At 37.6% G+C, this 16,755-nt stretch overlaps 1 protein-coding gene across 2 annotated transcripts in view; it reads left to right on the top strand.

The window, feature by feature from the left end:
- Positions 1–16,755, top strand: part of NETO1 (neuropilin and tolloid like 1) — a 108,362-nt gene that overhangs the window by 65,154 nt on the left and 26,453 nt on the right. For both annotated transcript variants that reach the window (XM_044426495.1, XM_044426498.1), the window contains exon 7: positions 14,597–14,825. In XM_044426495.1, the coding sequence (XP_044282430.1) occupies positions 14,597–14,825 (229 nt within the window). The remainder of the gene's footprint in view (positions 1–14,596; positions 14,826–16,755) is intronic.

Below are 16,755 nucleotides of genomic sequence, written 5' to 3'. Positions count from 1 at the left end.
TGGACTGCATAATAGGTAGATCATTTTGAGCTATAGGGGGTTTTAGACTTGGGTTCTTTCCACTGTATCAGTTTCTTATGCAATATATGTACAATGGTTTTCTATATCTTGCAAGGAATTCAGATAAAATTTGTTTGCATAACTTGGATATGCTACATTTTGCCAGCATTCAAAGAGCAAGAGTACACCCCCAATTGGGACAATGGTTGTGCTTTATTGTCATTGTCATTGTCATCCTCCTCCTCATCATCCTACTAAACATCATGAAGTTGTTTTGTGAGTTGGTGCAGTTCTTTCTAGGATGGTTGTGAAGTGCAGGGAAGGCACTTCAGGCAGGGTGTCTCAGCACCTCTTATAACCTTCTAGATTCTGTCTAGTGTACCACAGTATTGCACTGCATCAGGATTCAAAGTGCTTCAGATCATTACCATATATTCCATACAGCAATTCTGTAGCAGTAGATCAAATTAGTACTCCCTTAGTAAACAGGCAGGGATCTGAGACTCAGGGCCTGCCTCTGGTTTGTCTAAGGACACCTACTCAGTTGAGGGTGTAAATGAGATTGAAACAGGACTTCCTAATATATAGCCAGGCAAATTTCAATTAGTGCTGCATGGAATATAGTTGCAATGGTAGGTACATATCAGAGAGTGACTAAGGGTACATTCCTGTGCATGTTGACATAGAAAAAGGTCCTGGGGAATACTGGGGATTTGCTCTGTCAAAACGTGCACAGGATTGTACTTATGTAGAATGCACTCTTTTTTTTCTAAATTATATGCTTTTTAAAAAATAATTGTGTTTAAAGCCAAACTATATCATTTACTGTACCACTAAATGTGCCACCACTTCTTGCAGCTTATAGTTATACTCTATACTACAAGTATGTTTTTAAGTTTAAATTATTTTTCACTGAAATAAAACAATAAGGTATTTTTCAGAGGTTGGTAAATTCTATTTTATTTCATTATTTTATTACAATTCCATCTATCTATCTATCTATCCATATCTATCTATCTATCTATCTATCTATCTATCTATCTATCTATCAAAAGTATTTCTACACTGCCCTATTACCAAAGTCTCAAAATGGCTGCTTAAAATTAAAATTCCCAAGTAGCTCAATATAAAATATAACAAATCAAAGCAAGATAGAATGTATTATTGAAATAACCAAAGTATATAAAAATGACAGAGTAATAATGAATAGAAAGGGTAGGAGCATATTTCCTTGCAGGTCAGGGACAGCTTGTGAGAACCAGTGCTTTCAAGAAGCTTTTAAAACTAACCACTCTTTCTAACTTTTGAAGTTCACATGGGAGCACATTCCAGATAGTTGATACCATCACCGAGACCTATTTATGTTCTGCTGGCTGGTGATATGTCATTAGCTTTGCAATGACCAATAAATTTTGGAATATATTAAGTTTGAATTCATGTCTGAAATTTATGGTATGATTTTTGTGCTATATTCCTACACTGAGCAGATACACATAGTCCATGGACCTGGTTTTGCACTGGTGGGAATGGCTCTCATGTTGATGTAGCAAAGACTTGCAATTGTCAGAGAACTAGATGGCAGTGCCCACTCTTTGCGGAAGAAGCCATGCCCACTGGCCCCTGTCCTGGCACGGCCTCTGCCAGGAGTACCCTGTAACCCCTCCACTTTATTTGTCTGTTTGGGTATTTCTATCCTGTCCATTATGGTTCATTTCTGGACAGCTTACAATATAAAACTCCTAATAAATACATCCTAACACATAATTGAGGATAAAATCTCAATTAAAATATTTAAACTTTAAAATATCAGATAAATAAACATGTCTTGACCTGGCACCAAAAAGCATATAACATTGGCGCCAGGCAAACCACTCTGGGAAAAGGAGGGCTCTGTCTACTCCATGCCCCTGAGCAGTGTCTGCTCACAGTTAGGCTGTTCCACTGTCCATTGTCCTAAATATCTATCCAGCTTCAAACCATCTGTTTTTAGAGATGAAAGAAACTAGAAGACTAAAGCCCATTGAAATTCTTTAACTTCCACTTACAAACTCAGGTTGGCTTGCTTTGTTTGTTCTCATTTGCAATCTGTTTTGTTGTTGGTTATGTTGCCTTTATTCTTTTTCCATTGAAATGGAAATGTGTGTATTCTGAAGAGGAAAAGTGCTCATTTTTTTTCAGAAGTATGTACTTCTTCACATTGCCTAAAGCATGAAAATTAATTTTTAAATGTGCATTTCTTTCTATGCACATTTTTAAAAGTATGTATTTTGTAAGAAGAAACATTTATAGAGAATACGGACTCCCATTTGTTCTCACCCTTTGACTTTTAATTGTTTTGAAAAAGGGAACAAATGTTTCATATATCCTTTTATGGGCTGGTCTGCAAAATAGCCACTCATTAGGCAAAGTTTTTCCCAGCAGCTGAAATTATACTGCAGGTTTCAACCACATGGACACATTGGACACATTTAGATTAATTAAAATCAATTAGTGAATTTTAAAAACAAAATAACCCAAAGGTCACTTTAGAATACCTGCCAAATTTCATGTGGCTTCATTATCTTGCAGCTTTAGTGTGACAGATGAGTGGACAGGCAGGTAAATACACATTCTCATTCTCTGTTATCCAAATAGATGAGATCACAAGGATATTATGCAAAAACATCTTCTCTCTCTATTGATCACTGTCAGTAGTGCTGGAGGATACGATTCAAGTAGGGTAGCTAGGTGAAAAAGAATTGAAGGCTCCTGCAACTTTAATAATTGTAATAGAAGAGGGCATTTCAGCAGATGTGGCTCATTCTTTTCTGAATTTCCTCTTCTGTACAATTACTAAGGTCACAAGAGCCGTATCTTCTTTTTCACCTGTTGACTTTATAGCCAGATATTCCTATGAGACCAGATGATGTGGAACATTTGTACATTATCATTGGAGCATAAAATCACTGGAGCATAAAACCGTGCGGCAGCAATTTTGCAGCAACAACAGCAGCAATAACCTGTTATTACTGTTAATAAGCTGTTATTATTATGTATACTATTATGCTAATATGCACTGTGGAGGAATCTTCACACTTTAGATTATCAATTTTGTTGGACTCCATGCCCTCTTTAACACAAAGGGTGACAACTGCTCTGGAGTGCCCTTCCGTGTTTTTCCTGTACAGTTTATATCCAGAGATGACCATATCCCGTTGGTTATCTCTGCCCCACCAGGTTTCCCTAATGCCTACTCTATCTAGCTTCTTATTCCGGCTCTCCCATTTTGGCTGTAAGGCTTCTAATATTTGCATTAAAACATCTAAGCACTGTGTTCACCTCCAGCTTCATGTAGCTATTGGTTCAGCACTTTGTCCTCTCCAATTGGTAATTGCGGCTTATCGTAACCTTGCTACCTAGTTCCTTCCTCATACACTTTGGCAATATCTTCCTCCCTTTCATCCACTAGGGACAATTTGATCTGAAGCAGAGGCTTCCCATCTCCTGTCAGCTTTCTTCCAGGGTTCAGTTTGAAAGCTGTTCTGCTACCTTTTCAATGCCAGCAGTCTGGTTCCATTCTGGTTCAAGTGGAGCCCACCCCTCCTTTATAGGCCTTCTTTAGGTCTTTTCCCAAATGTTTTCCAGGGCCTAAAAAAAGTGAAATCCTGCTGTATGCACCACCATCTCATCTGCACATTGAGACTTCTCAGCTGCACCTGTCCAGCTGACCTGCTGGTGGAACAGCTAGCATTTTGGAAAATATTACTTTGGAGGTCCTGGAATTCAGCCTTCTAACGAGCAACTTAAATTTGGCTTCCAGGACCTCACAGCTACACTTCCCCTTGTAATTGGTACCAATCTGGACCACAAACAATGAATCTACCCCCTTTCTATTTACAAGGCTATCTAGACAGCGTGTGATATCTGTAACATTCACACTAGGCAAGAAATTCACCATGAGATCTACATGTACATTGCAAACCCAGCTTGCTATGTTTTTAATCTCCCCCACTCCCCCACTCTCCAGAGGTATATTCTCAGTGTGAGGATATATACTCAGCTTCCAAGGAATGGGTCCCTTCTAAGGGATTCTTTTTCCTCTTCCTCAGAATGGCACCCTACTTCCCTGAGACTCCCTTTCCCTGAGGCAGAGGAACTGTCACACAGGAGGTGGAACCTTCTCGGTCCCATCAGGCAGCCTGACTGCCTCTCTTTGCTTCTCCAGGTCAGCAACCTTGGCTTCAGGGGAATGAATATGTTCTCTGAGAGCCAGGAGCTCATGACAGTGAGCACGCAGCCACAACCTCTGTCCAGTTGGCATATAATTATGCATCTGGCACTCAGTGCAATACACCGATGCCCCTGTTGACTTTCTACCTTCATAATTTGTTTAGTTGGTATAAGTGAAAAACCTAGGCGGTTTTGGATTTTATCAAGTTCCTTTGTTTATCCTACTGGAGAGAATGGTGGGTTTACCTTTCTGTGGTTCCTTAGCACTTGTATCTTTTTTGGTGAAGGAAGCCGAGTTCCATGTCCCAGCCTCCTCTCCCTGTTGCTCAGCTCACTTGTTTGCTGAGGAACTTCATCAGTAGGCTCCTTGCACTTGGAGAAAAGATGGAGATATACAGTAAGTAGTGCTATATGATTGCACTATATAATTGCTGATATTAATATAAGTTTTGAATGCTTGATCTGCATTGTAAATTCCTTTAATTTTGCTGGAAACATTCAGCATTTTATAATGATGAAGAGGAGGAGCAGAATGAATAAAACTGGTGAATCAAGAAGCAGGCTGTTAAGGAAGTATGACTAACTGTTTGGGACCCATCTTTGTCCATCTGTAAATGGTGCAGCACAGTCACAGTTCATAACTGTTAAGTTATGTTCATAACATAAGCCTAGTCATAGTATCAGAGTGAAGAAAGCTCTAAACATTGTCTGCATTGAAATAAATGGCCTCTGTCTATGCACATACATAGTGTTTTGCTTATTTTTCATGTACCCTGTTAAAAATATGAAGAAATGCTTCATTTGACTGCATGAAAGTTTCTACATTTAAAGTAAGCTCTACTTTCCTGTGACCACTTTTTTAGTGTTGGGACAATTGTTTTCCAGGATCCCAGATCCAAATGCTTCTTTATTATGAACTTTTAAAAATTTCTTTAAAAAGATCTGTCAGCTGTTTTTACATATTTTCATAGCTAAATATACCCTTACTAAGGTAATTTCTTTGTTCCGTTCCCTCTGAGATAGAAGGGGGATAGTGATCTTCTTCCCCATAAAGTTGTCTAGTGCAGCTACTTCACAATACTTTGGAGATATCACAGGGCAAAACCATAGGATTTGCCTCCACAGTGTGCCTTCACCTAGTCAAATATAGAGTATTCCAAATACGTATTATTTAATTCATTTTGAGGACATTTATTCTTAGAATCACCATGTCAGAGATTACTTGATGCCAGGTATCAATAAAATTAATTCATTTAAACTACTTTTATACCACTTCATATCATAAACTGTATTAGTGATTTATATAATAAATACATAAGTCAGAATACACAAATAATATATGCAATGTTGAAAATAATGTACAATAATAAATACATTGAGAAATTAGATACATTAAGACAGAGAAGCACAATTGATGTTTATTGGGGGGAAAGTTGTAAGAGTGCATTTGTAAGAGGTGTCTAAAGTCTTCCAGTTTCTGCCATATGTGGGAAAGGATTCCAAAAGGTAGGTAATGATTTCAGGAATGCTCAGTTCTGTGCCATTGCCTGGAGTCACTGTTGGATGTGGGATGACCAACAAAACTTTTTGGAAAATCTTGGGGTCAGTTTGATGTATAAGGAAATATAGTTTTCTAACTACCAATATATAATCTAGATTTTCTCAGCCTAAATGTTAGTGTTGACTAACATTAAAAGTACAAAAGGGAAACTTGTATTCATTACAAAACTTAGCAAACATGAAAGCCATACTAACAGTACATTGGAAAATGTGTTTCCCTGAAGGAGACCCAAAGTGTATAGGAATGGCAGCAAACCTTCTAAGTCCAAAAGAAAACGTCTTTCTGGCACATGTGAACCTAACTGCTTTTTCGTATGAATTAAACACTGATTATCCCTTTTAAATGAAGGGCTCTATATTTTTAGGATATAGCCAGGATCTTTGCAGAGAGATTTATGTCCATTCCTGTAAATATATTTTTCCAGCCTAAATGTGGTTTTCTACTGCGGATGAAAGAGTCCAAGAACGAAATGAGCTTTGCTAGAATATAGGCTGAGTGTTGTGATGGTTCCCTGACCTACCCAATCAATCTTGCTGACAGAACAAATCTTCGATGAGTGATGAAAGAGAATTCATCAAAAGTGATTCAGTATAAAGAGATTATGATTTAACTTTTACTGAAGTTATATGTTATTCACAGTTGCGGTAATTCTTTTCTCTTAATGTATGCAGTCAGGAATTTCTATTGTGTTAAAATTAAAATGGAAAAAAAATCCAATTCAGCCCATATTTTTTTCATTATTATGACATGAATACAAGCCTTAAAGGTGACAAGACATTCATTTAAACCATAATACGATCAGGAGCTATAAATTATAGGTGCCACAGCTGCAGTGAAGTTTTATCACTTTTGTTGCTAATGGCACTGGCATTTTGCGGTGACTTGCCAAACCTCAAGCACAACCAGCATTCAGCTCCATTTCATGTCATTTATTTTAGTCAAATAACATGGAATTGAAGTTATGAATGAGAGGCTTTCACTGACATTTTAAAGCACAAGTTCAAAAAAATAATTCTGCAATAGTTGTTTCTTGATCATCTGTTACATTAATATGCTTGATAAGAATACTAAATTTACAAATGTAGGTTAATAAATAGTAGGATGCTGTCTTGTTTCCTTTAAACAAGAGCAAGATAAACCAGAGGTTTCATATGAATAAGAATAAGCTTATTTGTATTTGGGAGAGTTAATAGCTCAATTGCATGCCACCTACATTTAAAAAGTCCACTGGAAATAGGACTAGGAAATCAAAACAAATGTTTTATACATGCATTCATTTAGTCAAACAAGATCTCTTTCAATATTCACCTTAGTTATTTAGCTAGAGTAAAACAGGAAAACCATATTTATAAACCTGCAGCAATCAACAGAGAGCCACAGGTCATGTACAGTAATCATAACTTATGTTTTTTTTAAATGGCATCATATTATTGATGATATACTCGAGCTGAGAAAAGGAAAGCCAATGGGGTTTGATGAAATCAAAAAGCAAAGAATCTTGTTTGATTTTTGCATTAGGACTCCTTCCAGCAAAAGAAAACTTTTAGCAATTGGTCAGATTCATAAAGGGGCTATATGAAGGCAGTGTATATTTACATGTCAGCTGCTGGAGGCTACCTGCAGATGTGGTAGACATTTTATGGCCAGAATGGATTATTACATCTTCCTTGACTATACTGCTCTTATCTGTTATTTTGAAGCTCCCTGTAGAAGGTTACTCACTCAGGGATTATTTATTTATTTATACACATATTTATAGGCTGCCTATAATGGCCAAGGCCTTCCTAGGTGGCTATAAATCAAGGAAATCTATAAAGGTTTTTATAAATCATGCTAGATTAAAAGAAAGTATTCCTGGATAGTATTCCATGGAAAACTTCTTTTTCCATAATCAAAGAGTTGCTCTGGTGTTCTGTTATCATACAATTGTCATGGAAAGCATGTCTGTTTATTTTCAGAATTCAGATGTACAAATATTTTCTAGCAGTTTCTCCTTTCCCCCAGTTTTAGGATTGTGAGCCATCCCAAGGCTATATAGCAAGGGGACGACATATAAAAATTTTAAATAAATAAATAAATAAATAAATAAACGTTTTTGTTTTGGAAATCTGCATGAAATTTTGCATTTGGTTTCACATGCTTTTCATCCAGTACACATGCATTTTTTAAAAAATCAGAAAATTTTGTACTGCAAAGCTTTGAAAACCCAAGGAGAAGTGCACTGGGGTTTATGCATTAGTTTAGGAACTGTGTATCAGATAAGTTTGCATTAAAAGGCAAATAAAACTAACTCGCCATTCTTAGTTCAGATACATTGTTCATCACTCAGTAATTTTCAGTCCTGAGTCATATTCAAGGCTTTATACTTGAATCTTACGAATATGATTCAGCACTGCTCTGTTGGTGAATGTGTGTGTTGTGCTAAGGCAGTAAAAATACAATCACTTGTAATAAATGCACATGATGTTCGTCCATCGTTTTTGATGTGGACCTTGACATCTAATGGGTTGTGAGTTGTCCACGGTGTGTTCGCAGATGGCTGATAAGGTCGATATGGGCATGGAGTGTTCTGGCACAAGTCAGGCAGACATGTGTGGGCACCACTGTTGCAACACTTGCAACTCTGACTTTACGGCGTGCTTACTTCTCTTGTGCTATGGTTGTCCTTCCGGTTTCAGCACATAGATATTAGATGTAAAATGTTACATCTAAGAGCTCAGTCCTATGGATATAGAGAAATAACTAAGTCTCACTGATTTAGTGAACATCCTTCCCCTATTGGTGTGTGATAAATTATAATTAAAATGCATTTGATGTTTGCTTGCTTGCTTGTTACCTTGCTTTGTGACATTCCATTGCTTAAGCTTAACTTTGTAGCTTATCCGCTGAAAGGTACTCAGATGGAAGCTCAATTCACCACAACTGTCCATAACACACACATGCTCAGAGTGCTACCCAGCAGGCCATAGGTTCTGTCAGGGTGGTTTTTCCCTCAAACAAGCCATGATGCCTGGTCTCAGGCAGGCATTAAGATTTGTAATTAAACAAATTTTGCCTGGCATGTACTGTGACTTAAACAAACCGTCATTGTTTAAGTCTATGTAAACTATGGTGATCACACAAATCAGGTAATATTTACAAACATGCATGAGGTATTCAGAGAAAGGAAATTTAACTGAGAGTGAACATGATGTGTTCATGCTGTTTGTAAAGTTGCAGTGTTGAGAGATAATTTCAGTAAGATTTAAGGAAGACAAAAATATCCTGAAAAGAAGTTGTTTTCTTCTCAGCTGTGTAGACGTGTCAAAAACTTTTTTTTAGCTCAAGCCTTGGATTTTGTCTGCTTGGAGATGGGGAATCATTGGAATCCCATCATGTAACTCTGTCATTTGTTTGTTTAATTACAATAGTTTTCCCTGTCCTTGACAAAAGTCCCAGGACAGCTTACAACATAAATAAAACCTAACAATGAATAAACACAACAAATGCAATAACATAGCAAGCATAATAAAATGTGACTGACCATGGCCATTAAAAACTTAGTTAAAATATTTAAGCATTAAAATTCTGGTCAAATAAAAAGGTTTTTATCTCTCACCAAAAGGAACATAATGTTGGCGCCACAGCAGAGAAGGCCCTCCTCCGGGTATTCTCTCTCCTAATCACCTTCAAGGAGGGTTCCCAGAGCAGGGCCTCTAACATAAGCATCAGACTAATGCCAAGTATAAGTCTTCTTTTCCATTTCTAGCCTTAAAGAATAAATAAGGTACTCAGAACATCTGCCTTAACATTGCCCCATCCCATTTCCTTGGAATGGAGCACAAGTAAGATTAATGGATTTTGTTCTATATATTTCGGCAAAATAGGAGTTGTTTCATTAACAGTAACTTGCGACTCAAATATCGCATAGTTCAAGACCAAGACCTATCAATGAACTGAATTCAAGAAATTCCTAGAAATATGTTCTTATTGTGCTAGAACATGAGAACAGCTCTGCTGAGTCAGATTAAAAGTCGATCCAGTTCAGCTTCATATTTCCCACTGTAAACAACCATGGAAAGCCCACCAGTGGGACCTGTGCAGAATAACCCTTTCCTGAAGTTATTTGCTCACAATTCGTTTTCAGAGATATGCTACCCTTGATTCTGTCTGTAACATACAGCCACTGATACCCTTATGCTATGAATGTATCTATTCTACTTTACATCTAAGAATAAAACTGCACGGATGGACTGTGAACCTCACCCATTTTTTCTGGTTTTGTTTATTGTATGCGTAAGGAACCCAGATTAAACTAACTTCAATCCATTCTTCCCCAGCTGAAACCCTCAATTAGATCACTTCCCTCTACATGGCAGTTACCAGTAGGGGAACCCCCCCCCCCCCATGAATCCCTACTACAAAATTGAATAAAAACAAACAAATAAACAAAATGTACACAGTGGTAGTTGCTCCTTGGGATAGTTGCTGCTTTTGAGAGGATCCAGATTACCACGTTTCAGATGAGCAGGAGTGGACTTGAGTAGGTGTGGTTATTTTTATTTTTTGTGCAAGTATAAACTTTACACTTTGGGTATTAAAAAAAAAGATTTTCTACCTGTTTTCCTTGTGAACCGTTATTTTGAAAAAGACAGACAGACTAGAAATGGAAGTAAGAAAGAAAACTGCTGTTTCTGAATGACAGGTGAAATAGTTTATGTGAAAATTTTCAAAATTGAGAAAAGTTATATGCTTTCTGTTTCTCCTGCCCCACCCCCACATGTTTTTTCCCCTATACAAATTGTATAAAGATAGAACACATTATATATGTGTCTCTAGGCAAGAATCCTTCAGCAGGATAGGTGCAAGGCTAAGATTAGAGCTAGATGGCTTTTTTCATAGTGAAGTCTGGTGTCATTGTAAGAAGGCCATCCTGGGAAAAGCTCCCTCTATAAAATCTGTCCTATGAGTAGAAGGTGGGCTTGTTAGCCACTTGACCCCGTTCTGTCCCCTTCCCTGCCCCATCATCAGCATTTAGAGAAAGAAAGCATCTCTCTCTGTGCCCCTCTCATGCATGCAAACACACACAGTGTGTAGTTTTGTGAAGCTAAATTCTGAATGAAGCTGCATGCAAGGTCCTGATGCAATTCTGGCCACTTCAGACAGAATCCACTTGCTTTGTAAAGCACCAGAAGTGGTCCAAAGGGCTCAGTTTTGGACATTAACTGAATAAACAAAGCACAGATAATGTGAAAGATAAAGTTAAATTACATGTAGTTGACACTAAGATGTTGGTCATTGTGACATCTTGTGGTCATGGTGACCAACTAAATTCCATACTATTGGGATTGAGTACTAGGTCACATAATGGTGTCCAGGATGTCACAAGATCTAGCAGTTGAACCAGGGTTGCTATTTTGGATGGGGGAATCACTTTCCTAGAAACCTTTACAGTTTATGTTCTGCATCGCTGAGTAATATCCATTACTCCACATCATCACCAGCTTCCAAGATCAGAGGGTTTACTATTTATGAGATCCAAGTATAAATAAACACACTATTTATCCTTAATATAAAGTATAGCATATGCTACTAAAATTATCTTATTCCAAATACTGTCTTCTAATGACTCCATGATTCAAAAGTAACATACAACATTAGTACCTTGATAAAGGGCACTGGAGTAGCTATGTGTAAATATTGTCAGTTTCCTTGCAAGTTTCATGCTCTTTTTCCCACTACCTTTGACAGCTGAAACATATCAGGAATTGCAAGTTACATGCTCTTTTTCCCACTCCCTTTGACAACTGAAACATATCAGGAATTGGACAGGCAAGAGTACTCATGTTGAAAAGGTATAAGTTAGCACCTGCAGAAGACCACAGGAAAGATAATAATAAAAAAGCAAAACTAATAGCACATAACTGAGGCACCAAAACGAAATAGGGGATAACACAACTACAACAACTGGAGACTGAAATGGAGTGGTGAAGGGGGGAGCTGGTGTGATAAGATAAGACAACTTCTGCCCTGTGATATGTCTAGTAGCCAACTGGAAATCTTAGGTGAAAGGAGGAAAAGAACAAGACACAGCAAACCCAGTCATCTGTCGGATGTGTCATGGGTTTCTCCATGAACAACCATCCCATCATGGCTTATTCCTAAGACGGCTGAGGATGAGATGCAAACTCACCTAATGCCTAGTTCCCTTTGTATCACTGCATTAAACAAAAAAAACCCATAATTACTATGATTATGTGTAAGGGACTAGGGTTCCAGTGGAAGGTAAAAGCATATGAGAGGTATCAAGAGTTGACTGGAAAAGTTGTGGAAAGGAAAGATGGCAACAGTGGAAGTCAAAACTTCTATAAGAAAGTGATCCAGAATAATGAAATATATTTAACAAATTCTGAAATAATAGCGCTTGAATTCTTGTGTCAATGGTATTTCATTAGTATTGTGTGAAATGCAGAATAAATACTGCTGCATCTCTTATAATGTTTTTTGGGCTAAGGAGCTTGGAGCTTGAAGATTAAAGTAAAGTCTTCCATTTTTACCGAGCTGCACAAGTAAGAGTTTGATCAGCTTATGCTGCTTTTCCAAAGCTAGCTAGATTGTTCAGGAGTAAGATTCCCTTAACACCAGTTTGTTTGCAACATAATCCTCTCTGTCATGCTTACTACTGTATCTCCATCAGCTATGGGGTAAAAGTTTAGTTCAGTTACCTGAGACTAAGTTTGAAAGGCAGCATAGCCTAACTATGCCTACAAACTTTATATTGGTAACTTAATTTTTCCCCCAGGCTGAGATGAAATATAATTTCAGAATGGTCATCGCAAACAGAATTTGGCCAAATTTAAGTAAGGCTTTTAGAAAAATGCATTACAGAAAACAACCTGTATATTTGTTACAGTGAAAGGTGAATAAACTTAGTACTATTTTATTTTAATGATATTTTATAGGAAATATATCCTGTGAACAAAATATACTCAAACCCTAATCAAACAATCAAACAACTAAATGAATGAGAACAGTAGTAAATAGAAAATTTGAAAATAATATAGGTTTTAACAGAATACCTCATTTTATTTGTGGTGATTCAGTGGGCAGGAGAACCTTGTTAACCTGAAGCCATAAGATCAAAGCCCATGTGGGATAAGAAAAGATCACAGTGGCATAGCACATTATTTAGCATGAAGAACTTCCCATGCATGGGATGGGATCCAGATGGTGCATGGAAAAGTATCTCAAAGCCTGGAGAGCCCATGCTAGGCAATATTGACTGGAATGGGCAGAAGGAAAGTCTGTAAACTATTGGGAGACTTCGGGAGGATTTGCAGTCAATCAACAAGTATTTCTGAATTGTTTAGCAATAACAAAGCATTCCTCACCCCACTGAAATGAAAAATACTTGGGAAAGAAATTAAGAACTGAGATTTTTAAAATTCTGAATGCCATAAATGTCATAAATGAACTAGTTTAATATATTCATTTATGTCAAATGACCGTCATTCAACATAAACTAATTTATGAAACTAGTTCATTTCTGAAAAGGTCATTCCCTCTCATCTTCCTCTTCTTTCTTTTGGCCCGACCGCTGACCTACTCCCATTTCTGTCACATCATATATTCTATATTTTCCCCCTTTCTGTATCCCTAATGCTACTGAGTGGAGGCAAGAATGAAAGAAAGATATGCTTCACCGCATTTTTGCAGTACACCAAACTTCAAACATCCTGTTGCAGTGCAGCTCTTGGTTCTTGGTTATACTGGATCCAAAATGTTTGAAACTTACTATTTTACACATAGATATATATGTACACATACAAACATACAAATTTGAGTAAGACACCCACAGGCCACAGTCCTCAAATGATATGCATTTGTGCTGATATAAATGATACCTTTCAAAAATCAGTGGTTTGAGGATTTCATCTTTTCAGTGCAAACGCCTTATTTTTAGAATTTCTTGCCATGGTTGCCTACTTTGTGATATTTTTTAAGCAAAACAAAAACATCTAAGGCAAAAACCTCTAGGCTACTAATATTTTAATTGTTTTATTACTACTTCCAACTATCAGCTGTTTCTTTTCATCCCATGTTTGCTTTTATAATAATGCTGCTTTGAACTGCTTCAGTTATGAACTGCTCTGGAAACAAAATATATAGTAAATGCATGAACTAGATAAATCATATTTGTAGAATAGCTTTGATATTTCACTATTGAATTACATAAACATTATCAAAATGTTTTTGAATCATATGACAATCCACCATTTGAGGAAATATGAAGAAAGAGATCAGTGGCTTATTTCCTATTAATTTTTAGATTTTAAAGCAGTAGGTCTTACACATTATAGTAAGAAAGACACATGCTGAGAAATGAGGGACCGTTATTCTTCTGTGGGTACAAAAGCACAACAGATTATGACAGTTTAGTTTTCCAATTTTCTGTGCAGTCTCATTAGTCACAGGACACTTTCCATGGTAATTTTCTGTCATGACTGATTTAATAAATGCCTGTGGCCTGTATCTTTAGGACAAGACTAAATGTTTGAAAAAAACCCCACTCCATTCATAAACTTGTACAATTTCTGTTTACTACTGTATAAGAGCATAACCATGACCTGTATTCTGTTACTCAGAAGCAGCTTAGTAGATTTCTAAAAAGAAAGAATGCTGTTGAAATGCTTCTTCTTCTAGTGTTGGTTTGTATTGTCATTTTTACTTTTTGTTTGTTTGTTTGATCTGTAGATATATTAATGGTTCTTGGTCTAGGAAAGAACCATACTATCTTGTCTGAGTGTCGGTTTATACTGTCATATTCACTGTTTTTTTGTTTTGTAGATATATTTACGGTTCTTGGACTATGAAATGCAGAATTCTAATGAATGCAAAAGGAATTTTGTGGCTGTCTATGATGGAAGTAGCTCAGTGGAGGATTTAAAAGCTAAGTTTTGCAGCACTGTTGCTAACGATGTGATGCTGCGCACAGGTCTTGGAGTAATCCGCATGTGGGCAGATGAAGGAAGTCGAAGCAGCCGATTCCAGATGCTCTTCACATCTTTTCAAGAACGTAAGCTCTTTCAGGCTGTCCAATTGTTTAACACTGATGAAACTTTAATAGTGTTTCCTTCATAATAGAATAAACACCAACATGACCAAGTGGGATGGTTTGAAAAATTCTTAAGTGGGGCTTGGTTCAGAACAGAGGTGTTTTATCTATAACATCAAGGCACAACAAGTCACCCCTTCAGCATTCATACACTTGGTAAATAGTTCATCACTTTCTACAGGGAATGAGAGGCCTGTGCATGCAACCAGTATTGCTATTTGGGTCTCTGCCCTACTCTGTCAAGGGGTGCGGCCCCTGAAAACGGAGACGGTAGAATGGATAGTGCTAAGAGGGTTGAGCCTAGACACAGAATTCCCATAAAGCATGGTACAATGTCCATCAGCATGAACTGTAGGGAAAAGAGGGTCCGAGTTCTCTTATGTCCTGTGGGGATATGTCTGCTGGAATCCTGTATACTCACAGGTGAATGGATTACGCCCATGTTGTAATCATATGTGCCAAACCAAACTATGTGAGAACATCATTATTAGGTTGTAATCTGAAATCTGATTTTGTATCATTCTGTTTATGGTACCTTTTAAAGCAGGGCTGGGTAACTTGTCCCCACCACCCCCATAATGTTTTGCCTTAGAACTCCTCTTGTCCTTCAACATTGGCTACCCTAGATAGGATTGATGACATTCATAGGCCAAAATAACTGAAGGACCACAGGTTGCCCTGCTTGTTTTACAATGAAGGATGTATACAGGCTTGAGCAAAGTCTCCTTTGGTATCTGCAATGGATAAAACTTGCAAAGATTGTAGATCTATGGTGATGCTACTCCTTTCAACAGCGAATGCTCATAGGGAGGAAATTTGTAATGCTACTTAAACTGGAGATGATGAGGGGCTTCTCTGCAGAAGGCATTTAATCTCTGCTCATTCATTTCCAAGTCATAGTTGTTTACAGGTTCTTAAGAAGATATCACTATTTCCCAGTTCTGATTCTGTGTCTAATCACTACTTTTCCTGCCATTTTTGAAGCAGGGAAATGCAGCATGCAATTGTGAAGGTGAAGGAAATGTGGTTACCTCTACTCAATTTCACTATTCCATTATTTTAGAGTGTTACCAGCACATGGGATCACAATCAGAAATGTGGCAGAACCAAAATTCTATATATCTCTGTTCAGAAGTTTCATTGAAAACCAGTATGGCGCACTAGAGTGTTGTACTGAGCTGGGCTTGAAGTCTCACTTGGTCCTAGGTGACTTTGAGCTTGAGCTTACTGGGTGACTTTGAGCTTGTTTCTGACTATCACACTTGGTTTGCTCAGTGAAAATAACTGTAGTTTATGGTGTGTGCTAGACACAATGCCCAGGCATAATTTGTCATGTTGTCTGAACCTGGGCAGTATAGCTTGCTGGACAAAGCTCTCCAATAAATAAAATAAATAAATTGAAAAAATACATAAAATAATTGTTCCCAGACTACAATAGGATTAATTGAGGATGCTTTCCCCACCAACAATATATGATGTCTGGGTTTGGATGATATGACAAACTGTGCTTGAAAGTGACGTTTGAGAAATTGTTCCTTGCCTGTTGCCCACATGCACTGTTGCCTTAAATAAACCACATGGCATATTTTGATTGCAACATCTGCCTCATGGCCTAACCTACCTCAAGGACTGGCATAAGGAGACAACAGAGAATCCTCATATACACTGTCTTCGGCTCCATGAAAGAAGCCAAAACATATAACAAATAATATTTTCAGTGGATCTTATAAATGAGTATGAATTCACTCCTAGCTGAGCAGTTCAGAGGAAGCTGCCCCAGGTGGTCTATGGACTCTGGGATACAAGAAGTCAAGCTCCCAGGGAATGAGCAAACAGGGAGAGCAAACAGGAGTTTGATGGTGGAGTTGCAGTGGAGGATGAGACAAAGGCA

The sequence above is a fragment of the Varanus komodoensis genome, unplaced genomic scaffold, assembly GCF_004798865.1.
Source record: "Varanus komodoensis strain SLA01 unplaced genomic scaffold, ASM479886v1 scaffold17, whole genome shotgun sequence".
NCBI classification, from domain to species: domain Eukaryota; kingdom Metazoa; phylum Chordata; class Lepidosauria; order Squamata; family Varanidae; genus Varanus; species Varanus komodoensis.
Note: the sequence above shows the minus strand (reverse complement) of the source record. Positions and strands in the feature narration are given on the sequence as shown.